The sequence below is a fragment of the Phragmites australis genome, chromosome 12 (assembly GCF_958298935.1).
Source record: "Phragmites australis chromosome 12, lpPhrAust1.1, whole genome shotgun sequence".
Taxonomy (NCBI): domain Eukaryota; kingdom Viridiplantae; phylum Streptophyta; class Magnoliopsida; order Poales; family Poaceae; genus Phragmites; species Phragmites australis.
Genome location: NC_084932.1, coordinates 3,707,112 through 3,732,626, shown reverse-complemented (window position 1 = coordinate 3,732,626; position 25,515 = coordinate 3,707,112). Strand labels below are relative to the sequence as shown.

The 25,515-nt window shown below is 42.9% G+C and overlaps 3 protein-coding genes across 3 annotated transcripts; all 3 read left to right on the top strand.

Moving 5' to 3' along the window:
• Positions 1–11,952: 11,952 nt before the first annotated feature.
• On the top strand, positions 11,953–16,112 carry LOC133886618 (calcium-dependent protein kinase 24). Its single transcript, XM_062326345.1, has 9 exons — positions 11,953–12,205; positions 12,328–12,438; positions 12,518–13,185; positions 13,812–13,955; positions 14,045–14,197; positions 14,319–14,434; positions 15,058–15,225; positions 15,340–15,564; positions 15,679–16,112. The coding sequence occupies exons 3-9, from the start codon at positions 12,591–12,593 to the stop codon at positions 15,808–15,810; spliced, it is 1,533 nt and encodes a 510-aa protein (XP_062182329.1). The 5' UTR covers positions 11,953–12,205; positions 12,328–12,438; positions 12,518–12,590; the 3' UTR covers positions 15,811–16,112.
• Positions 16,113–18,422: 2,310 nt separating this feature from the next.
• On the top strand, positions 18,423–20,913 carry LOC133887374 (uncharacterized). The gene has a single exon (XM_062327305.1). The coding sequence runs from the start codon at positions 18,458–18,460 to the stop codon at positions 19,916–19,918; it is 1,461 nt and encodes a 486-aa protein (XP_062183289.1). The 5' UTR covers positions 18,423–18,457; the 3' UTR covers positions 19,919–20,913.
• Positions 20,914–21,900: 987 nt separating this feature from the next.
• On the top strand, positions 21,901–24,918 carry LOC133887375 (fructose-bisphosphate aldolase, chloroplastic). Its single transcript, XM_062327307.1, has 6 exons — positions 21,901–22,143; positions 23,139–23,408; positions 23,583–23,692; positions 23,781–23,871; positions 23,977–24,246; positions 24,372–24,918. The coding sequence occupies exons 1-6, from the start codon at positions 21,997–21,999 to the stop codon at positions 24,648–24,650; spliced, it is 1,167 nt and encodes a 388-aa protein (XP_062183291.1). The 5' UTR covers positions 21,901–21,996; the 3' UTR covers positions 24,651–24,918.
• The last annotated feature ends 597 nt before the right edge of the window (positions 24,919–25,515 follow it).

The window sequence follows — 25,515 nt, the reverse complement described above, 5'->3', positions numbered from 1 at the left end:
ACTCATTCTGACTCATACTAGTGAACAAAATATTTCTAGTCTTGTTGTTGGCCTCATACTGTTCAATTTGAAGCTGAATCATGCGAGTAGCAGGGACCTCGTAGTTAGAATCAACTACTTCTCATATTGCACTTCTTTGATTTAGAAGATAAGCCTTTATACGCACCCTTCAGTACAAAATTCTCTTCCATTAAACAACGGAATATTTTTACTTCTCTCTATATCGTCTACGGATCACAAAGACGGTTAAAATCAACAAGTGATTAAACCAGCTCTGATACCAATTATAGGACTGAGAACAACGACTAGAGGGGGTGGATAAGCGCCTTATAAATTTCTTGCAAAATAGATGACTTACTCCTTGTTCACCCAATGCTCCTAAAAACGCACAAACAGAAATATAAACTTTAAAGAGATAAAGTGAAAAAGAAAGTTTCAAGGTAACATGACTCCACAGATGAAATATAAACTATGTGCTCTATTCAAGACTATTTCATGCATCTTTGAGCACAAAAGCTTGAAACTTGAACGAAGAACAAAGCAAAAAGACAGTTACTGAAAGAATCAACTCTCTAAGTTGATAGTTAAGACCCTCTCAAATATATGAGTATATGAATATTTATGCCTCTAGCAACAAAAAAATTAACTTTCCAAGGTTAAAAAATCGCAGCTCAAAGGCAAAACGAAAATTAACTAGAAAATCATAACCGAAAAAGAAAAACTTGCAAACTTGCAAGGGAACCAACAGAGAAAAACTAGAAGGAGAGGAATTCAAACATATGCAAAAATATAAACTTCATTAGTCAAACAGATCAGCCCTATTTTAGGTGGATTATAAGGATTTTTCACTCAAAAACTCTCACCTATTACATTGGCTAAGCACTCATCTTGCTCTCCTCTAAAACCCTACCACTAGCAATTATCTTCATCCTCCGTTTCATGATTTGCTTGACCTCCACGTGTACAACTAGTACCACCCTTGAGTCCGCTCGGTTTCCTTGATGGTCCGACACCAAGCACCCGCTTAGCCCTAATCACCTGTCGTCAACCGCCAAGTTGCATCCATCACTTACACACCATGAGACAAGCAAACATATTTCTCCAACTCCAACTCGAGTTAGTCCATAATCAAAATGCTCAAACTAAGCTCAAACAATCCAAAACTTGACAAACCAAATCAACAATCTTGTCAATCACTCATCACATATAAACCAAAGTACATTTCAACTTGGTTTTTTAATCTCCCCCTTTGATGAGTGCATTGACAATACCTCAAAGCACAAAAAATTTGGTTTGAAGAAGATAGACTCATCCAAGTGACCAAAAACTCAAGAAAGAGCAAAAACATGTCACTTGACATAAGAAAGATTGCATAAAGGCAAAGACAATCCAAAAATCTCAAAAGAACAATAAAAGCTCAAAAACACAAAATCGAATGCTTCCCCTTGATGAATGTACATTTTTCATTTATGCAAGATTCTTTTTTATGATTTAGTACATATTTTTCATTGCTCCTATTTTTCATTCATTTCTCATCTTTGGTAATGCAAACATCAAGAACAAAACATTATGCAATGCATGAACAAGCAAACCCAATAAGCTTTCATAAGTATACCACAAAGAATTTACAAATGCTAGAAACGTCAAAGGGCTACGAAAAGTAGAAGATGGAACTCACAATTGCACAAAGGCTCAAAAAGAGACAATGATATAAAAACATGAAGCTTTACAAGCTCAACCTGAAGAATTGGTTGGCGCACTTAATTTCACATAGCCGAATCATGTTCAAAGGGACCACCACATAAGCATCCACTTGTGCCGAGGCAATACAAGCATTATAAACTAGCCAACTTCAATCTCAAACTAGGCAAACAAGCATTCATGACAGTAGGCTTTGCAAACGCTCACGTATGAAACAAAGACTTAGTTAGATCAAGTGATTAAAATAAAATTGATCTTTTAGGCACATTTCTTTCATTTTTATCCTCAAGTTGCCTTTTATCCGAGCGAAGTGTCACACGATTGGGTATGACAAACACCTCGAGGCTTCAAGATAACCGTATTGGATCATATTTTTCCCCAAGAAACTTGATTTTCACAAGATTATTCAAAATTCACAAGATCAAGTTAAGTAGTGTCTTTACGACACAAGAAACACATGTTCACCTGAGATTCTATCATGAGCTAAACATTTGACAATGGTAGAAAATGTAGTGTAATGTTCCCCAATCCACTGACTTGAACCAAAAATTTTAGAGCAAGATATTCATCAAACTAGTCTTAACACAAGCATTGACTAAGCCAAAGTAATTACGAATATAGTGATCAAGAATGTAGCATTTCATAGTCTACATGATTCATAAAATTGCTAAATTTTATCTTAAGGAAAACTAGCTTGCTTGAAATATTTCATGTCAAAACATGAAGAGAAGTCTAAGATTAAAAGTTTGCTCCACATAACTACTCAACTTAGTCCAAATTCAATTCTAACAAACAAAAATGCTAAAGATATACAAGGCAAAGCTCAACTATTATGATTATCTTACATGATGCGATGTAATGCAAATGCAACATAAGTAAGATAGAGTATGTACAAAGGACAACTTCCCCTCACACAATACCATAGGTATGGCACATACCAAGCTCTCCCCTCAAATAGGCAAATCTAGTAGCATCTAGAGGCTTGGTGAAGATATCGGCTAGCTGGTGTTAGGTATCAATGTATTTCAAGTCTATATTCTCATTCTCATTGTGGTCTCTCAGAAAGTAGAATTTCACATCTATGTGATTGGTTTTTGAGTGCTGGACTAGATTATTGGCTAGGCTTATGACACTAGTGTTGTCACACAAAAGTGACACACTCTTAAAATCTAACCCAAAGTCCCTCAAGGTAGCAACCATTCATAAAATTTGTGAGCAACAGCTAGCAACAGCTACATATTCAGCTTCAACAGTAGATCGCGCAATACTAGATTGTTTGTGAGAAGACCAACATACAAGAGAAATACCCAAAAAAATACAAGTACCAGAGGTACTCTTCCTGTCAATTCTACAACCAGTAAAATCCGCATCGGAAAAACCTCGAAGAGAAAGCGAAGAGGCGGCATAAAACCAAAGTCCATATTCAAGAGTGTGCTTGAGGTACCTCAGAATGTGTTTCACCGCTTGGCGGTGAGACGTCCTTGGTGAAGCTTGAAAGCATGCGCAGAGGCAGACAGCAAAGTGGATTTTCAGTCTTGTCACCATCAGGTATAGGAGGGAGCCAATCATGCTCCTAAACTCCCGCTGGTCCACCGCTTCACCATCTTCATCCGGATCAAGCACAGTCGACGTAGCCATCAGTGTTGCCAAAGGCTTCCCGTCGCTCATGTCGAACTTCTTCAGCAGCTTCTTGGTGTACTTCGTCTGGTGGACGAATGTATCCTGCTTGCATTGTTTGATTTGAAATCTAAGGAAGAAGTTGAGCTCGCCCATCATCGACATCTCAAACTCCCTACTCATAGTTTCTTCAAACTTAGCGACAAATGCATGAGAAGAGCCACCAAAAATAATATCACCCACGTAAATCTGAACAAATAGGAAATCTTTGCAATACCTGAGAATGAATAAAGTTTTATCAATCGACCCCATGATATACCTATGCTCTAACAAGAAAGACCTAAATCTATCATACCAAGCTCTAGGTGCTTGATTAAGCCCATACAAAACTTTCTGAAGCTTGTATACTCTGTGAGGGTACTTCGGGTGCTCAAAGCCTATGGCTTACTTGATATAGACCTCTTCATGTATGAAACCATTTAGGAAAGCACTCTTGACTTTCATTTCATACAACTTGAAACCCTGAGATGCTGCAAATGCTAAGAGGATCCTAATGGCTTCTAACCTAGGTACTGGTGCAAAGGTCTCTCCAAAGTATATCCCCTCAATTTGAGTGAAACCCTGAGCCACTAGTCTAGCCTTGTTTCTCACTACAGACCCATCCTCCCCTATTTGTTTTTGAAAACTCATTTTGTGCGTATGGTGTGAACATTAGGGGTGGCTCTACAAGGATCCAAGTTTGGTTTCTCTCAAAAAATTTAAGCTCTTCATGTATGGTATTAACCCAATTTAAATCAGATAAAACATGTCCAACATCATAAGGCTCAAAGGAAGTAATAAATGCAAAATCAGTAAAATAAGCATGAGAAGCAGATTTAGATCTCGTTACCCTCTCATTAATGTCACTGATCATCGTCTATGGAGGGTGTCACCGCTGAATGTGTTGAGGGGCCTCACGCCTTGAGAGAACCTCCCCCTCAAACACAGCTCGTGCAGGCTCGAGAGCAGCTGAAGTAAAAGTAGAGACTGAAGGACCCTCTGCTAGAGTAGAAGCTGCAGTCCCTCTGCTAGAGTAGAAGAAGTAGGAATCAACTCTGCAGCAGGTGTGGTCGAGAGAAGTAGTGGATCATCCTTGTTATCACCGAGAGCTGAAAGGTCACTATCTACAAAGATGCTCTCTCTCATCTCCTGATCTCCTGCACACTCAAAGGCAGAACTAGCACAGAGAGTTGTTTCATCAAAAGTCACGTCACGGGATTCCATGATGGTGTTAGTGTCAAGATTATAAACCCTATAAATATGACTATAAAGAGAATAACCAAAGAAAATACCATCAAAGTAACTTATCCTGGTGTGGAGAACCGTCTAAATAATATTCTAATTAATCACCAGGAGGATCATTATTCATAATCACAATCTCGATGATTAAACAGAATGTCATCCCGATAGTCCTAGTACGTGTTTTGTGCCCAAGATCGGAACACATGCCTTCCAACAATTAGCATCACAACATAGCTTAAGAAAGAGCAATTAATTAACATTTATATTATAAATTTTTAGCATGCAACCATTTCCAACAATTTATATTAAAAGATAACAACAACTACGCAGAGGAAACATAAACCTATACAACAAAAGAGAATGGAGCAAAATGCCCTTAGGCTCCACCCAAAAGTACGACCTCCGAGAGTAGGATGCACAACACTTGCCCGCCACCCTGATCGGCAAGCACGAAGTAGCCAAACATCGGCTCCTCCTCACCAGCAGCATCAGAAACGCAGGCATGAGTACGAAGGTACTCGCAAGACTTAAACCATATAGAGCATATATACATAGCTCGACTCCAAGAATTATGCATTGAGCCATTAGCAAAGAAAAACCACATGGTTAAGTTAAACATAAGCGGTAAGCAATCTAGACATTTGTGTGTGAGCAACTAACTTAACCAACAAAACATAATTCTACCCTGCCATAACCAACTAAACATAAATATCTGGAACCATAAGAACATATGAGTAACAAAGATCAACTCATACATCTCCCACATGCAGATGGATAGAAGCATGCTCATGACCGAGAGCGCGGCATTTTGAAATATTTTTACACCCTGCAGGGGCATACTCCTGGACCCACACGACTTAGGACCATATGGCTTGCATGACCATACAGATTCATACAAGGGGTACTCATGTCAACCTTTCCCAATAAACCCCAACCATTTGGATCATGCATCTCTCGGCGCGAAGGTACTAGAACTACTCCCGAAGCAAACTAGCACCTCTTACAAGTCCGTCCGCTCACACCGTTGATGTTCATGCCCAAATGATCATAGCTACAGAGGTATTCGGCTCGCCTTACCATTAGATCGGTATGTGGTGAGTAAGGTAAGTGCTAAAGTCGACTACACTGATGATCGGTGCTTAAACGATGCAAGCGATCTATGGTATCTAGGATCCTCTCTCGGCCTGCCCCAGGACTTTCCTCCGGAGTAGATAACACCATCCCATATCCAACATTGTGATCATTATAAAAGTAAATAACGCCTATGCTCGCGAATGATGAAACAATTCACCGCTCGACTTCTACCGAATGACCTATGCATTGCTAAGCATTTCAATTTAACTTGTGATCTAGACACCAACAACATACTCAAGGCGACAAGGAAAGGATGAACAACAATTCAAGGTATAAGTAATGCATTCAACATAGGATCTACCCACTTATACCCGATCTTGACTCGATACATGCAAACATACATAAGCATAATTTATCAATTTTAAACTTCATTCAATTGAACAAGGGTGCAATATGCTTAGTTGCTTGCCTCGCTACTCAGGTAGCTGCCTATAGTTACCCACGCAACACTCGCAGAAATCCAGAAGATTGGAGTCGTCTTCGACCACGGTCGTCTCCCGCTTCTGCTCCTTGTTCGCTAAACAAGAACGCGTGCAATGATGAGTATGAATGAATGCAACAAGGTATGCCACAACGCTTAATAACATGCTGGAAGTATAAGACATGCGAATCAATGCAATACTAAATGATCTAAATGAAACCTGAAAAATAACAGCTAACTGTAGTATCCGGATTGGTTCGGAGTAGGAGTTCGGACCCTCCGGGTGAACCTTCGGAAGAGGCGCTCTGTTACAGCCTTTTGCTTTTCTGACCCGAAGTATCTGGGTGAATCCGGAATATCTGGGTTCCGGAGTCTCGGGGCCATCCTCCGGTGAAGGCTCTCGGTTAGCCACCATTCTAACTTAACCCGAAACCTCCGGGTTGGTCCGGACTATCCGGGTTGTGCCGGACACTCCGGGTGAGGCTCCGGGAGAGGCTCTCGGTTATTCGTTAACGCAGCTACCTGGAGTCTCCGGGCTTACCCGGATTATCTGGGTGATACAGACTTGGGTTCTTCCACAACTTTTCCCCCTAGTGATTCGACTCACTTTACAAATCTGTGCCACACAAACGTGTATATGCCCTATCCAAAGGATTCTAAACCCATCTTGCACTCTAAACCCCAACCAATTTTGAACACAATTCGACGGACGATTTCTGCTGAACCTGGAGTATCCTGATGAGGCCGAAATATCCGGGTCAGCCCAGAAAACTGCTCTCGAGTGGATTTTTGGGGCGATTTGAGTTGCGATCTTTTCCAAGCCTAAAGGCAACATGTTAGGGATAGTCCAAGGGTCCTAAAACTTACTCATCAACTAGCAACACGACTCTAGAACTCATTTTCGCCCAAAACTCCATTTTTGCTCCAGAAAGCTCAAGAACACCAAGAACTTCAAGAACTACTTGATTCTTCCACGAAAAAGAAAATGAATTGGATAGATGAGAAGCTCATGAGCTAGAGAATGCAATGGTGTCACATGCATACCTTAAAGCCTTCTCTTGTGGGCGGATTTGAGGGAGGAATGGAGAGAGCTTGAGAGAGAGAGGGAGAGGGAGCTCCCTACTGTGCTGCTCGGGTGGGGCACGGGAGGAGTGAGGAGGAGGAGAGAGAGAGAGCAGGTGGGGACTGTTCCAAGGGAGTGAGTGAGGGTGGTTGGCCCACATGTGGGCCCCACGTGCTAGAGAAAGGAGGTATTTCCAATGCGATTTCTATTCTTTTCTCTCTCAGATTAGTTTCTCTCATCCGAATGACTTTAAACGAATTGCTCTAGAGTTACAAAATAAAATCACACAAAATTAAACATAATGCTTAAGAAGCATAATTATGCTTAATTATGTGATTAAAGATTTGGGACGTGACAAACCTGCCCCCTTAAAAAGAATCTCGTCCCGAGATTCAGTAAAGTTAAGGTGAAGTTGACGGCAACAATGCAGGAAGGATTCTTCCAAACATAACTCCTTTGAGATGTGATTTCCATTCAACATGGCGATGAATATATACATGCGAGAGGTTCCAAATGTACACATGTTACAATGGTATTTACAAATCCTCAAAGAGTTCGGGATACTCAGAGTGGATTTTATCCTCACGCTCCCACGTCGCTTCAGCTTCCGAATGGTTGCTCCATTGGACTTTGACGAACTTTATGGAATGACGCCGAGTTTTGCGTTCCGCTACATCCAATATCCGGATCGGTCACTCACAATATGTAAGATCCAGCTGCAACTCTTGGTTTGCAACTTCGATTACCTCGGTTGGGACTCGGAGGCACTTCTTCAACTGCGAGGCGTGAAACATGTCGTGCACGGCAGAAAGAGATGGCGGCAAGTCCAATTGATAGGCTACCTCTCCACACCGGCCAACAATTTGAAAAGGCCCTACATAGTGAGGCGCTAGCTTGCCTCAAACTTGGAAACGTCAGACGCCTTTGAGAGGTGAAACCTTGAGATACACATAATCTCCAATTGCGAACTCGAGGTCTCGACGGCGGCGATCCGCATAGCTCTTCTGCCATGATTGTGCTATGAGAATACACTTTCGAATAGTTAGAACATGCTCTTCGGCCTATTTGACCAAATCCGGACCTAGAAAAGCCCTTTCGCCGGATTCAGACCAATTCAACGGCGTTCGGCATCGTCGGCCATATAGAGCTTCAAATGGCAACATTTCAATGCTCGTTTGGAAGCTATTGTTATAAGAGAACTCGGAAAATGGCAAGCAAATGTCCCACCTTTTCCCATAAGTGAGAACACAAGCCTGGAGCATGTCCTCCAGAATCTAATTCACCCTCTCAGTTTGACTGTCGGTTTGAGGATGATACGCGGTGCTATGGAAGAACTCGGTCTCCATAGCTTCATGAAGGCTCCTCCATAAATGAGAAGTGAACTGAGTGCCTCGATCAGAAATTAACATGTCGTAACTTGGTGACTCTTCAATACTCGAGATCTTCACTTCTCATATGCTACGGTCAAGAGGATAGAGAAGCTTAATCACCCCCTCATGATTAGAGTAGGGCAAAACACTAATGGATCTAAGGTTTCTCATAATTCCATCAAAGCGAGCAAACATAGCATCCAAATATTCATCGGGCCCTTGCACAAATATTTGGTATTCTTAGTTGTAAGTGTTTTGGCGTCTAGCCTTAATCTGATTAGTGCCTTCATGAAAGACACTCAGAGCAGTCTAGATCTCCTAAGCAGTACGGAGATGTTGAACCCTGTCAAGCTCATTTCGACTCAGGCTAGTGAACAAAATATTTTTGGCCTTGTTGTTGGCCTCATACTGTCCGATTTGAACTTGAGTCGTGCGAGCAGCAGGAATCTCGTAGTTGGAATTAACTACTTCCTATATTGCACTTCCTTGGCTTAGAAGATAAGCCTCCATATGCACCTTCCATTACGAAAAGTCTCTTCCATCAAACAACATGATCTTTCTCACTTCTCTCCATATTGTCTATGGATCAAAAAGCCGGTTAAGATCAATAAGTGATCAAATCGGCTCTGATACTAATTGTAGGACCGAAAACGGTGACTAAAGGGGAGTGAATAGGTGCCTTATAAATTTCTTATAAAATAGATAGCCTACTCCTTGTTCACCCAACGCTCCTCAAAAACGCACAAACAGAAGCATAAACTTTAGAGAGACAAAGCGAGAAAGAAAGTTCCAATGCAACATGACTTCACAGATGGAATATGAATCATATGCTCAATTCAAGACCATTCTATATATCTTTGAGTATAAAAGTTTGAAACTTGAACGAAGAACAAAGAAAAAAGACAGTTACCGAAAGAAACAACTCTCCAAGTTGATAGTCTAGAGACAAGGAGATTCAAGACCCTCTCAAATACATGAGTATATGAAGGTTTATGCCTCTAGAAACAAGAAGAACAACTTCTCAATGTTGAAAAATTGTGGCTCAAAAGCAAGAATAAAAATCAACAAGAAAATCACAACTGAAAAAGGAAAACTTGCAAGGGAACCAATAGAGAGAGATTAGAAGGAAGGGAATTCAAGCATATGTAAAAATATAAACTTCATTACTCAAATATGTCGGCCCTATTTTAGACGGATTGTAAGAATTTTTCTCTAAAAAACTCTCACATATTACATAGGCCAAACACTCATCTTACTCTCCTCTAAAACTCTAGCACTAGGCTCTCAAATGGGTGGCACAAGGGGCTCAAGTGGCTGATTTAAACTCTCTCATAGCCATATCCCTCTATTTATAGGCTAAAAAACTTAATCCCTAAGTTTCATAGCATGTTACCAAAATATCTTTCTCTTGTAGTACACTTCTACCTACCATCGAGGGTATTTTAATCCATTTTTTGCTCCATCCATCGAACGGCCGCGACGCCTTTATGACTTAGCTTCGCCTCAACACAAGCTTCGCGATGACGCCACATACTCCTCCAGTCCTCCCACGGTTTTGAGGCCCAACCGTGAAACTCTCTGCACGCTTCTCAAAGCGTGACTCGCAGCTTGCTTACACCTTAAGCAAGCGCTCTGATGTTGACATGTGTACTACGTCTTACGATCCTGACCGCCGACAAGTCTCTCCCGTTGCTAATCCCTCGAGCCGCCTTGTCACTTGCACCGACATATCTTTCTCTTGACTTTATCAACACGCCGTCTTTATCATTCGTTTTATGCTCTGCTTGACCTCCACGTGTGCAACTAGGATCACCCTTGACTCTGTCCGGCCTCCTTGATCGTCCGGTACCAAGCACCTACTTAGTCCCGATCACCTGTCGTCAATCGCCAAGTTGCATCCGCCACTTGCACACTATAAGATATGCAAACACATTTATGCAACTCCAACTCCAATTAGTCTATAATCAAAATACTTAAACTAAGCTTAAGTAATCCAAAACTTGATAAACCAAATCGACAACCTTGTCAATCACTTATCATATATAAACCAAGATATATTTCAACTTGGTTTCCCACTTATACTTCTAATAAACCGTACGATTTAGTAAGGTTTTTGAATCTGACTTTGCTTATAAGCTGGACCAACTCTATTCTTCTACGATAAAATCGCAAAGCTAGTGACGTCTTTTGGAAAAAAAAAATAGATGAATCCGGTTTTCCATTGATACGGATAAGGTTTAACAAAGCTTACCAGCGTCATAAAAAAAAAAGCCTACAAGCTCTTGTGCTAACATATTTTGATCTATATTACATTGCTTAATCTCTCCATAACTATCAACAGGTAATTCTAGTACTTTAAAAAAGGAGACTAAAATCCTAGTCATGCAGATAAATGCTCATGGCCCACTAACTAATACAAAAATGGGAGGAAAAAAATATCCAAAAGACGCAAATTCCAAGGAAGATGCGTTCCACTCTGTCCAAAGGAATGAGTCAAGATGCAATGGGATGTTAGGAATAAACAATGTCACGTGGGGAGTTGCAGAAAACAAAGTATTTGATTGTTTCAACGAGACGTTTGGATGCATCTTTCAGTGATTCCCAGTGATGTTCTTGTCATCCCCTGGTACTTACGAAGCAACATATTCTCGTGAATCCAATGCCTTTTTTTCTCTCACTAGGGTAGTACATTAAAATACTTGAAATATGCTATAGACTGCCATAGGACGTATTAGTGGTGGAGTGCCATACGGTAAAAAAACAAGTAAGAGAGGGACATTTCTTGAGGGCCATTCAGAAAAACAAAGTCAAATTGCAACTTCAATTTAACCTCCTCTCTCATCGACGAGGTCAATAAAAAAATAATATTACTCAATCAAACATCCAACGGATCCCCATACCTGTATAGAAAATACACGGGAATTTGAAATTTAACTATTGCCTAGAATTTGAAATTCAAAGTTATAAGTGTCAATCATTTTGAAATGGTGGTAGTAGTTACTATTTAGAAAAAGAAATAGAAATTTCATTTATTTAGAAGCGGAGGTAATATTGTACTATTTCCCTTTCAATAGGAACCTGTGGCGGATAAATATTATGAAAAGTATTTGGAAACTTATCCTAGTATATTTTCAATAGTTTGTATACTTTTATTGGATGTGTACCTGTCTGAAATTTGCCAATTTACCGTGGAGGGAAGGATAAAAGTAAAAGGAATAAAATGGAGAAACAGAAACTACCCCACATCGTCGTCGTCTCCTTCCTCCCTCCTTCCTGGTCTCCCTCCTTCCTGGTCACCATGGACAATTCCCTAGGTACGACCTAGCTTCCCACCCCGGCACTCCCCTTCCCCCAGTCTTCTCCTCCCCCCCCCCCCCCCCCCCGGAATTACATATCGAAGAGCAGATATTTCAGCTCGCATCATCATCATCTCCTCACCCCATTGGAAGCCGCCTCCACGAAAATCCTGGCTGGAGCCATCACCCACGCCGCCAAGATCCTGTCCTCTTGCGCGGCCAGCTCGTAGCTCCACGCGAGATAAAGAGGCCAGTCTTTTCCTTTGCTCGCCCCCATTTTCTTTTGGCAAGATTGTTTCTCCCCCATGTGACACCAGAGAAAGTGAGAGCACAGATTTCTTCCTCTTTTTCTCGTTGTTGTTTCATTTTGGTTTCTTCCTGTTCGTGGTTCCGTCATAAACCTCTCATAAAGCTTCGTGTCTTGGCTCTTGATCTCGTCCGCAGGCCTCATTCGTTTTCCTGCTCCAAGATCCCTAGCTTCCCGTGTTCTTCCATCGCCAATCCGCTGAAATTCCTGGAGGAGGCGCAGAACATTGTAGCGAGAGATTTTCTGAGGTGAGTTTCCTTCCGTTTTTGACCGGTTCTTGATCGCCGTGGCCCCAAATTTCTCATCTTTTTCGGTTTCTTGGTACAGGACAAGCTCCCTTCCCTGGTGCAGCGGGCGTCCGTACGGTTCTTGATCCGGGGAGCACGCCGGGGGCGCGCCAATGCAGCCGGACCCGAGCGGGAACGCCAATGCGAAGGCGAAGCTGCCGCAGCCGGTGACGGCGCCGGCGCCGTCGTCGGGACGGCCGGCGTCCGTGCTGCCGTACAAGACGGCGAACGTGCGCGACCACTACCGCATCGGCAAGAAACTGGGGCAGGGGCAGTTCGGCACCACGTACCAGTGCGTGGGCAAGGCCGACGGCGCCGAGTACGCGTGCAAGTCCATCCCCAAGCGCAAGCTGCTGTGCCGCGAGGACTACGAGGACGTCTACCGCGAGATCCAGATCATGCACCACCTCTCCGAGCACCCCAACGTCGTCCGCATCCGCGGCGCCTACGAGGACGCGCTCTTCGTGCACATCGTCATGGAGCTCTGCGCCGGCGGGGAGCTCTTCGACCGCATCGTGGCCAAGGGCCACTACAGCGAGCGCGCGGCCGCGAAGCTCATCAAGACGATCGTCGGGGTCGTGGAGGGGTGCCACTCGCTCGGCGTCATGCACCGGGACCTCAAGCCGGAGAACTTCCTCTTTGCCAGCACCGCCGAGGATGCCCCGCTCAAGGCCACTGACTTTGGACTGTCCATGTTCTATAAGCCTGGTATGTGCGTTTCTTTGCTTTACATTGCTCAACTTGGTAGGTAAACTGCTTCCATTAATTGCTGCTGCTTGCAGTTCTGATGCACATTATTAGCCAAAATTTTACATTAAATTGAAAACTATCAATCGTTGATACAATGATACTTGATATCATGCCATGATCAAGTTCGTTGGACTTGGTAGTGGTACTTTCCGCACATTGTTCTTTTTTGACAGGACGAGAATGCTACATACCATGTTCATGATAATGCATTGCTATGATTGTTTGACGAGAATGGTAGGAGAATAGATCAGAACCATATTGAAGCTCCTAATTTCATTTCGGAATGGGAGTGAGTTACTGAAATTGTTAACAAAAGGTTACAAGATGCCAATTTTGGTTCATAGATAACGTAAAACGTGTCATACTGTATACTATATACTACCACCACTATAACTGATCTGGTTGCTGTATTCTTCCTAATGTAGTGTGTAGTTATTTAAGCTCTTATTTTGATGTGGTGTTTGGTACAATGGTACTTGCATGCTAAATTGTACTCAGTTTGACTCTTAATTTGCTAGGATGTTCTCAGTGAATCTTGCACTAAATTTATTAATGATGCAAGCCGTTCCTTTCTATTTCCTCAGGTGATAAATTCTCTGATGTCGTTGGGAGCCCGTATTATGTTGCACCAGAAGTGCTTCAGAAATGCTATGGTCCCGAAGCTGATGTGTGGAGCGCAGGGGTGATTCTGTACATTTTGCTTTGTGGCGTCCCCCCATTTTGGGCAGGTAAAGTATTCGTCATTCAAACCATCAAAGTAAAACGTCTCTGCAAATTCACATGTTTTCCATTTCCGCATATGCTTTTCTCCTCTCAGAGACTGAAGCAGGAATCTTCAGGCAGATTCTACGAGGCAAACTTGATTTTGAATCTGAACCCTGGCCTAGTATCTCTGATAGTGCTAAGGATCTGGTCCTTAATATGCTTACTCGGGATCCTACAAAGAGATTCAGTGCTCATGAGGTTCTCTGTAAGTCCAAACTCCCTCCCCTCATCCCTCTCGTGTACTTGGGTGTAGCTGTGTAGGTATGTCTGCCTGCAGGCCGCATAGGATATGTGTGATTCCCCCTTAATGGCATTGTCTTTGTCAGGTCACCCATGGATTGTTGATGATGCTGTGGCACCTGATAAGCCTATTGATTCTGCTGTTTTGTCAAGGCTGAAGCATTTCTCAGCAATGAACAAGCTAAAGAAGATGGCATTGAGGGTATGGATCTTTACTTATCCCGTTATGATGCAATAGCTGATCCTGCACTCTTAGGTTTCATGGTTTGTTCATTGCTACATTAATACCTTAATGGTTAATGCTTCATATAAATTACTGCTAACATTGACTTAATTGCTTTATATACCAAAGCCAACTCCACAGTCCACATGCCTATTTCTCGCTGTCTGAAGGAATCTTACTGTTAACTGCAGTAGTTCCTCAATTACGATGAGTATTATGTTGGTGCTTTATTCTGTAATCATATGCAATTCAAGTAGAGGGAATATTTATAGCTCTAACCCCATGACACCCATGCTTTCTTCTCTCTCATTTGCCAGAATGTTCATTGAGTTTCATCCAGGTTTTTTTTCCAGTCAGTAATGGTTTTGTTCGGATCCCTGTAATCAAATCAGAACATTAGATATCAGATATGATGTTGTGGATTGTCTTGTGCTTTTTATCAAATCAGAACCATTGTGAACTAACAACAGGAAACTTGTTAATTTGGAACCTTGATGCATCATGGAGATTGCAGAATGTCTCTAATGGTCAATACATACCATGCAACTTGCAAAGGCCATCTTAAACATTTGACACACTGTATGCATCTTTTCAATTTGCAGGTTATTGCTGAAAGCTTGTCTGAGGAAGAGATTGGGGGCCTGAAGGAGCTGTTCAAAATGATTGATACTGACAACAGTGGAACTATAACATTTGATGAGCTGAAAGATGGCTTGAAAAGAGTAGGCTCAGAATTGACAGAGAATGAAATCCAGGCTTTAATGGATGCAGTAAGTGTTTATTTACTAGTTGAATCATATTTCCCTCGTTGAAAATGTAATTAATATTACATTCCGTGTATATACTTTTGCCATATTATTTTGTCTTGTGTCCATTTGTTTCAGGCTGATATTGACAACAGTGGAACCATCGACTATGGTGAATTCATTGCAGCTACATTGCACATGAATAAACTGGAGAGGGAGGAAAACCTGGTGTCAGCATTCTCATTTTTTGACAAAGATGGGAGTGGTTTCATAACCATTGATGAGCTGTCACAAGCATGCAGTGAATTTGGTCTTGAGGATGTTCACCTTGAGGATATGATTAAAGATATTGATCAAAACAATGTCGGTCTAGGGCTACTTTATTTTTTTTTATCTTCTCTCTCCATCTCCGTATTTTAGTTGCATTCTTCAACCTTGGTCATGCTGTTCACCAATTTATTTCTATATGGTTTTCAGGATGGGCAAATTGATTACAGCGAGTTTACGGCAATGATGAGGAAGGGCAATGCTGGTGCAGCAGGAAGGAGAACCATGAGGAACAGCTTGCATCTGAATCTTGGTGAACTCTTGAATCCTAACAAAAGCTAATGTGTATCGAGAGGCCTTCCCTGGTAGATTGTCATCGACTGAAGTTTTGCGTACCTCATCTGCTGGACTGATCTAAAAGGGCACATTGTCGAGTGACTGTTACTGAGATGCTGGAGAATTTTCGTAGTGCTGTGGTATACTGTGCTTTCAGCTAGTGCATAGAGAAATGGCAATACCATCTTGTAGCCAATTTGAGATGCTGGGGATGATAATATGATCAACAGCTTTGTATTCCTGTCGATGTCATCGATGTAGGTTGAATATTGTTGGAAAGTACGTACGCTGCTTCTGTTGCTTGTCAATTGTCAGTGTAGGTTGATGTTAAATGGCACTTTATAGTCCTGAATTCCTTACAACTAACTGCTTGATACACTTATTTTTAGAATGCGATAAATAGCCATCTATCGTCGTCAGGAAATAAGTGGAAGGAATGTAGAAACTGAGATCTCCATTTGTTTTTCAAATGTTAATAACGGATAGTACAGAGTTTGGAGGGTATTAAGTTGCCTTGAAAGAATAATCAACCGTTTGTGATATTGTTATTCTTTATTTTTACTTGCAAGTTACAATTCTTTAGTTCATTATATATTGTGTTATGGTGTACACATCTGTACTAATATAAAAAACACAAGTTAGGGGTGATCCTCAGGATATCTACGGTACAACCCAACACTTGATCCAAAGGTTTACATTGCTCCAATGTTATCTCTCTTCCTTCCAAACTATCATCTCATATCAATTTGAAAACCTCCGATCAATTAGTCCTGCACCATCTCCTTTTAAAATACCGCCTCAATCAATAGTCCCGATCGGTTTGGAAACCTCCAATTAATTAGTCATGCATCACTAACTCCTAAAATGCCACTCCAATCAATTAGTCACTATCAAAAACTTAAAACCCATCCTCCCATGATTATTTCCCACACACCTTGATTCTCCTACCTCGCCTCCACATGTACGTGCCTACGCCAGCTTCACGCACCTCGTATCAACCTCCGTTGCATTCTCACTTACGCGCTACAACAATTCCGAGGGACTTCCAAAAGCAGCAAACTCCTGTTCGACACGAGGCAAACTCCTGTTCGACACGAGGCGAACTCCTGCGCACTGCCGCATCCATGCTGCCACCATTCTCCATCGCCTCCTCATGACCACTGTCGGCATCCCCATCACTTCGGTTCCAAGGAGGCTCCTGAAGACATATTAACTCCTGCATCGCATCTCCTCACATTTGTGTTGCCGCCAGCCTCCCACGCCACCACATTTTGAGGGGCTCTCCCAGCGGTGAACTCCCATGTGTGTCCCATGGGATGTGTGTGGATCGTACCATGTTGCAATCGTGTCTCCGCAATCATCCCCGTGTCGCTTCTCCACGCCTCAATCGTGTGTATACAAACTCAATGTGAGGGCTAAGATCATTGGAAGCAACATAAGTCGTATCAAAGTTGTTGCCGATACACCATGACTATGACTACTAATGATTGGGTGCCACACATGGTTAGTGTTTACTTTTACTCTCCAATTTTCTTCAAAACATGGGCATACAATCATACTTTCAGTTAAATGTTATAGCAAATATAACTACACTTGACTTAAAAATAATATACTTACAATTTTAATTATATTAGAATTGTATAACGCAACAATCATATAATGAAATATAGCGCACAATTGCATGATCCATCTTACTAGTTGTACAAAGTACATCAGTGATAGATTTTGGACTCAAACTAGTCAACGGAGGCTCAACATGAGTGTTTGTAAAACATTTAGGTCAAGATGTGTTTATGTGTCACTTCCACCCCGAGCTTTATAATTTACTACAGTTTATAATATCATGCATGAGTGTACATAATATAAACATTGTTTCTGATGTTATTTACATGTTGACTACTTATCATAAAATTAACTAAACTCTTTTCAGATAATTTAAATATAACTGAAAATATATTCTTATAAATATACCATCTTTTAAATTCTGATTTGGCCAGTTCCATAACGAGTTCAGTTCGTTCGACAAAGAGCATATGGTAATGGTATGTTCAAATATTTTACAATCATCTCTTTGGAAGCTTTTTTCGAGATCATCGTCATCTTATGCATTCACATGTGCTCACATCTTTATTTCCATGTGCATCATTTACCCTAGAGGTATTACTTTTAGTCTGAGCAAGATTAGAGTTTTTGTTTTTCCTTTTTTTGAGATGAGACAATCTTTCTTCTTTATCGTCCAATAGGCATTGAAAGCAACAAGACGACTTCCTAAGATCATTGTGAAGCATATAAAGAGAGAGCAAAATTTGATAGCGTACGAGCTCGCCTAGCTAGCGAAATGTCTATATCATAGTGCAGTATGGCGTGACCGATCGCCGACGTGCGTTGAGCAACTAGTTGCTCATAATTATAATCCAACTTTGAGTAATTAATAAATCACCCTCTTTATTGAAAAAAAGAGATGAGCATTTGTTTTTCCTGAGAGCCTAAAAAGTAAAAAAAAAAAAAACAGTTGGTAATAGAAGACGAACGGGATATGTGGTTTATCAATTGTCATGCCATTATGGGCCTTCCTAAAAGCCCATTATGAAATTTTCTCCTCTAAATAAAAATAAAAATCTAAACCTCCTCCTGGCAATCTTCTCCCTCCCCAATGCCGCCGCCGCGACTCCTCGCCAGCGGCGATCACCACCCGCCCCCCACATCCGCCTCCTCGCCGGAGCACCCCTTCCTCTCCGCCCACCTCCTCCTCCCCTCGCCGTCCCTGTCCCCGACCGACCTTTCCTCCCCGCACCTCCCCCTCTCCCTCGCCTTCTCCTTCCTCGCCCACCCTTCCCCTCTCCCTCGCCATCTCCTCATCCTCCTCCACGCCGCCGGCGCCCGCTTCTCCGCCTTCTACCCGGCCTTCACCTCCGCCCTCCTCTCCCTCCCCTTCCCCCTCCTCCTCCCCCACCCCCGCTCCCGCCTCCTCCTCGCCGCTTCCGAGCTCGCCCGCGCGGCCGCGCCGGGGTTCGCGCCGCTCCTCCGCTCCCTCCTCCGCCGCGTGCCCTTCCACGGCGACGCCCGCCTGCTTGATATCCTAGCCGAGCACGCCTCGTTTCTCGCTGACGAGGAGCCGCAGCTTCTGGCCTCCGCCGTCTTCACCTTCCTCCGTCTCCTCGCTAAGAACCGCCTCTCTCCGGCCCCGAGCAGTGTTGAGTGCAAGGATTGCGTGGAGTGCAAGAGCGCAAAGAATCTCGCAGAATGCAGGGAAAAGCTGGTGTCTTTCTGCGTCTCCACGTTGCAGGATCACTTCCAAGTGTGTGCACTGATCGGAAGGGACCTCGTGAGGTCGCTCCACGAGCTGGTCCTCGTACCGGAGTTTCAGGCTCTGTGGAGAGACTCGATGCTGGACCGTGCCACTGACATCTGCCGGATCGGCACACCCGGTTGGTGCACCACCGTTGCTATCTCACCTGAGATAGAGACGCAGCTCTTGTTCATGATGAACAACGTGAAGTGGGGGGATCAGAAGAGGTACCAGCTGTGGTTCGCCAGAAAGCACCTGGTGGTGCCCGGAGGGGAGGAGAGGATCCCTGACATTGTTCGGTTCATATGTTGCGGATACCACCCGACCAATGAGATCATGCAGTCCGGTGTCATTGCCCGCTGGGCGGTCATAGGATGGCTGCTGACGAGTTGCAGCAAGGGCTACATCCAGGCGAACGCAAAACTGGCACTGTTCTATGACTGGTTGTTCTTTGAGGAGGGTAGGGATAGTGTCATGAATATTGAGCCTGCAATGCTCCTGATGGTGAACTCGGTATCTCAGTATACAGATATCACAAACATGCTGCTTGAGTTCTTGTTTCTTCTGATTGACAACTATGATGTGAGGAGGAAGGAGGTAATAGCTCAGTGTGTGAGGAAGGGGTTTGGGGTATTGGTGAAAAAAGGAGTGGTCCTGTCATTGGAGCCATTGACATGTTGTGAGAAGCTATCACCGTTGCTGAGGCAGAAGCTTGTGGCTTTTTTATCAAATACCAGTCCTGGAGCAGCTGAAGAAGCTTGCGGGAAACCAATAGACGAGGTTTCTAAAGAAACAGAATTGAAGAAGAGAGTTTGCTCAAACTAAACCTCTTTATGGCTGTGTCACGACCCTCTGTCTCAGGAATGAATTTAGCACTGGTTCACCAGCAATTGCTCCTTTTGGAAGCTTTGAGATGACCTGGAAAGAGGGCTCGGAAGGTTTGGGTTTAACAAGGAGAGGAGAGAGGCGAATAAATCTTTGGAATCAGGAGCAAAGGGATTACGGATTACGGAGTGTTGCTCATCAAAAGCTGGCCCTATAACCAGCATGCCATTTCCCCACTGGCATCTGCAGAGGAGTTCCAACTAAGCCTGATACTACCAGTTCAACTAATCAGAAGCCAACCTTGTTCACATTCAACTAATGGCGATATAGTCACAATATTTGGAGATCATGAACTTGCTGCTTGATCTTTTTATTTCTGCTGGTTCAAAATTATGAAGAGTTTACTTTCCTCAAGCTGTGGTATCTTCAACTGATGTGCGACTGAATTGCCGAAGATATACATATTGGGTGCAGCACCGTGGGATCAGTTCACTGGTTCTATGTTCAACTGAAGGAAATATTACATTATTTCAAGGTTCAAATTTTGTGCTTCTTGTGATTCGATTCACAATAGTTCCAAATGTTGTGATTCAAAGTACAACAGAGAAATAGGTCTTTATACAAAGTTATTATCTGTCGGATTGGTTAAAGAACCGTGATGAGCTTTTGGATGCTACAAGTCCAAGATGGCCAATATAACAGATGCTTACAGAGATGTTTCAAGATCCAACGTTTGCATGTGTTAGAAAACACACACAGCATCTTTGTGATAGTGGAATTTTTTGTATATTATCTTCATTTTTACAAAAATGTTCTATACACACCAGGCGTTTGTATGGATGTATTTCGCCGGAACTCCGGAATTATAGCAGTCCATCCGATTGTACTCTAAAATCCCTTTCAGACAAAATTATGTGCTTGTAAACATTTCGTAGCTATCCAGCTTTTGTGATTGAATAGTAAAATCCCTTTCACTGTACTTTGTTTCTTTCCTTTTCATTGGGAGCAGTAGGTGCCATACGTCCAATTTGCTCTCTGGTACCAATGTTTTTCGCAAGTGGTAGAACAATACTTCCTAATTGTATTTTCCTTTTACTCTTCAGTATTTTTTAAACGCATTTCACTATGCAAAGTTTCATATTTTTACCCTCTTTCTCTATTTTCACCCAGCTGGTTTGTGACACCTCCGACTTAATGTATTGTTAATTCTTGCGGTATGGAGTTAGGTAATGTCAGATTTCTTTGTAAGGCCAGGAGAAAAGGACAGCTTTTCCCTAGAAATCATAATATATCAGGTGTCATCATCTAATATATCAGGTGTCATCAGAGATGATCCTCGAGAATGCTATAATGCTACATGGTTGGGATCCTCTCGATGGTGTCTATGGCAGGGAGTTGTTCAGATTTTTGGTGAATGGGCCTTCAGCAGCTAGGCACAAGCAGCAGCAGCAGCAGCATTCTGCCTCAGGAACTAGAACCAGAAGGATGTGTGTCCAAGAAGGGACCCTACCCTACCCTGCATGCAACAAACAACTCACAGCTAGAGTTGTCATCCCAAAAGACTCACTGGAAAATCTGGTGTATTTCGTGGAATAAATGACAACTGGGCAAGATCATGGATATAATATATCAGGACATCTCTACCGTTGGCAGACACCTATGGGCAACAGTTCTTAGTGAAATCCACCCACAGAACACGCAGAGCTCCTCATCAGCCAGGATCCATCTTAAGGCCAAGAATGTGAGGCAGACAATATTTATGGACCGGGAAACGCAAAGAAGAAACCTTTTCTTTTGCCGGTTTTACATGGTACACAGAAAAGAGAAAAGAAAATATGTGCTAGAGCCAGGACAAAGGAGAGGGTGGCAAGAGGATTGGAGCAACCAAAGCACAGCCATTCATATCAGAAAGGCAGTCTCCACCTCACAACTCATATCCCTCCCTTGTGTGCCCCAGGTGCACACCCTTATATGTCAGCTGCTGCTGCACTTCTCAGCCCCCTAAGGAAAGCGCTGTGTGTCAAAGAGAGGGTAGCACTTGATCTCCTTGTTGGCCTTCAGCTTCAGAACCAGAAGCAATGGCGTCTGCTACTCTCCTCAAGTCATCTTTCCTTCCCAAGAAGGCCGAATGGGGCGCCACGCGCCAGGCTGCCGCTCCCAAGCCGGTGACCGTCTCCATGGTTGTCCGCGCCAGCGCGTACGCCGATGAGCTTGTCCAAACCGCGGTATGATTTCTGGACACCTGCTGTATAATTCTGCACTTTTTACCATGCACGCAGGTGCGTGTGTTAGTTTTATGATCATAAATTTCTAGAATCTTGTTGGCATCAGTGGAAAATGAAGAAGCAGCTGTAGTGTCAAGGTAGATATAAGCACTGAAAATAACGCATGTAGATCCTTATCAGGATGAGAAAGCATCCTAAAGTTTTGTTTATCATAATTCAGTGAACGCAAGTTTAGGATTCATTGAAAGGTAACTCGTTTGGCTGTTTTGATCGGTTGATCCCAATATTTCTTGATTATACTGACACGCTAGCTCAAATCTACAGTTTCACTTTGTGCAATTCTATATTGCATTGTTATAGCAACTTTTCTATCTTTTTCCACATCTGCCAAAAACAAAAGATATGATTGCCTTACCAGAAAGAAATTGGGAAACTCACTACATACGGAATTTATAAATTAGACATCTGCATCAAGACATGACACATGTCTTCTTGATTATACTGACACGCTAGCTCAAATCTACATTTTCACATTGTGCAATTCTATATTGTATTGTTATAGCAACTTTTTTATCTTTTTCCACATCTGCCAAAAACAAAAGATATGATTGCCTTACCAGAAAGAACTTGGGAAACTCACAACATACCGAATTTATAAATTAGACATCTGCATCAAGACATGACACATGTCAACACCAGTAGCTGTAATTGTAGGCCAAGAAGTACTATGGTACATCGAATTTGTGCGACTCAAAGCATGTCAATGGCATTTTAGATTATTTGAACCCAGGTGCCCTGCTTAAGTTCAATGATCGGTCTGAAGGGGCGTAATTTATAAGAAAACCACAACTTGTTACGGTATCAAACTTTTAAAAGCATATTTCATAAACTTAGAAAAGTAAATATTATTTTTCCAATGAGAAAGGAAAGTTAAGATGAGCCATTCAACCATGGTTCAGTTCAGAAGGTGACAAGCTTTATTGTTCTTGCTGTAGAAAACCGTTGCGTCACCAGGAAGGGGTATCCTTGCCATGGATGAGTCAAATGCTACCTGCGGCAAGAGGCTCGCCTCAATTGGCCTTGAGAACACCGAGGCCAACCGCCAGGCTTACAGGACCCTCCTTGTCACTGCCCCAGGCCTGGGACAGTACATCTCTGGTGCTATCCTCTTTGAGGAGACTCTTTACCAGTCAACTGTAGATGGCAAGAAGATTGTTGACATCCTTGTTGAGCAGGGAATCGTGCCAGGGATCAAGGTCGACAAGGTATGCGGTCCACTCCAAACTGACTCATGACATCCAAACTGATAAAGCTCTTAGAAGTTAAAACTGAATATTTTGAAGACATGATAAACTTTAAGCAAATCATTGTGGGCTGATAAAGATTTTACAAAACTGAATTCCAAACGTATAAAGCTCTAAATTTGTGCTCAATCACAGGGTCTTGTGCCACTTACTGGCTCCAACAACGAGTCATGGTGCCAAGGTCTTGATGGCCTCGCCTCACGTGAAGCAGCCTACTACCAGCAAGGCGCCCGCTTTGCCAAGTGGTGAGACATTTACTCCTACAATCACAGTTCATTTTCGTTATGCCGCATAGACCTATACTCTCATGTCTGACATGAAGTTCTGTTGCAGGCGCACTGTTGTCAGCATCCCCAACGGCCCATCTGAACTTGCCGTGAAGGAAGCTGCCTGGGGTCTTGCTCGTTATGCCGCCATTTCTCAGGTACTCCACCATTTTCAACGGACAAACTCTCAAGAGTAGAAAGGACCATTGAAGCCCTTCCAACATGCAATATGTATATAAACCTCTGGTTTGTTCTTATGATAGGACAACGGTCTGGTGCCAATTGTTGAGCCTGAGATCCTTCTTGATGGTGAGCACGGCATCGACAGGACCTTCGAGGTCGCGCAGAAAGTGTGGGCGGAGACGTTCTACTACATGGCCCAGAACAATGTCCTGTTTGAGGGCATCCTCCTCAAGCCCAGCATGGTTACCCCTGGTGCTGAGTGCAAGGACAGGGCCACCCCTGATCAAGTGGCTGACTACACCCTCAAGCTCCTTCACAGAAGGATCCCTCCTGCTGTCCCTGGCATCATGGTCAGCTCTCTCTCTCTTATTCCTAAAATTTCTCTCTCTTCTTGTACATGTTGGCCAAGAAATGCAAACCATGTTCTGACCTGAGATCGTCTTCCTGTGGTGATTTTTTTAAATTTTTTTTGCAGTTCCTGTCTGGTGGGCAGTCTGAGGTGGAGGCGACCCAGAACCTGAACGCCATGAACCAGGGCGCCAACCCGTGGCATGTGTCTTTCTCCTACGCCAGGGCGCTGCAGAACACCTGCCTCAAGACGTGGGGCGGCCGGCCCGAGAACGTGAAGGCGGCGCAGGACGCGCTGCTGCTGCGCGCCAAGGCCAACTCCCTGGCGCAGCTCGGCAAGTACACCAGCGACGGCGAGGCCGCCGAGGCCAAGGAGGGCATGTTCGTCAAGAACTACAGTTACTAAGATACTCGCTGCTAGCAACCTTGAGGAGGGCACCGTAGGCAGTGTGCCATTACAGGTTCAGAAGATGGAAAACAAAAATGCATACACTGCGTTCTTACTACCTTAAGTGAAAACTTGAAATGGTTACTGTATTCACATGATTTCTAGAGCACTGTGACCTGGTTCACCTCTGTATTTTACCGACGAACTTGAGTAGACGAATGTTTATGTGGCCTGTGGATTTGTTTACTGCAAAGTTTTGAATATTAATATGTACGCAATTTGGACATTCGTGATGCGTGTTTGATCAGAGCTTCTGAGCAATGTAATGATGGAATCCACCGTATCTGTATGTCGGAGGTTGAGGTCATAATTAAACTCGTAGAGTGGCACACTACGTCAAAAAAAACTCAAAAGTGTCGAATTATAATTGATATGGGTGACAAGTCCTGTATCTGTCATCCGAACACGTTACTGATAACCCGTTATAAGTAACGGATAATGACCTATCACTAATAAAATTATTAATGATGGATCAAAACTTAATATGTCACTTATAACCTTTATAAGTGACATGTCATAACTGTGATCTATCATTTATTATAAGTCATGAGTGACGCATCATAATTATGACTTGTCACTTATAACTGATAAACGGTTTTTATGCTTTTTGAATACGAGAAAAGTAAAACAAAAATTCACCCGAGCCAACCTAACTCAGAGTTATCACCACTCGCCACGTGTCCATTGCTATTTTCAAGCTGTTTTCATAATGTACGTACCGCGGGAATCGAACTCACGACCTATCCTCATGCGTGTCTACATCTTATCACTTCACCCTCACTTGCGTTCTAAAGGGAGCATGATATTTTATTATTTTAATCTT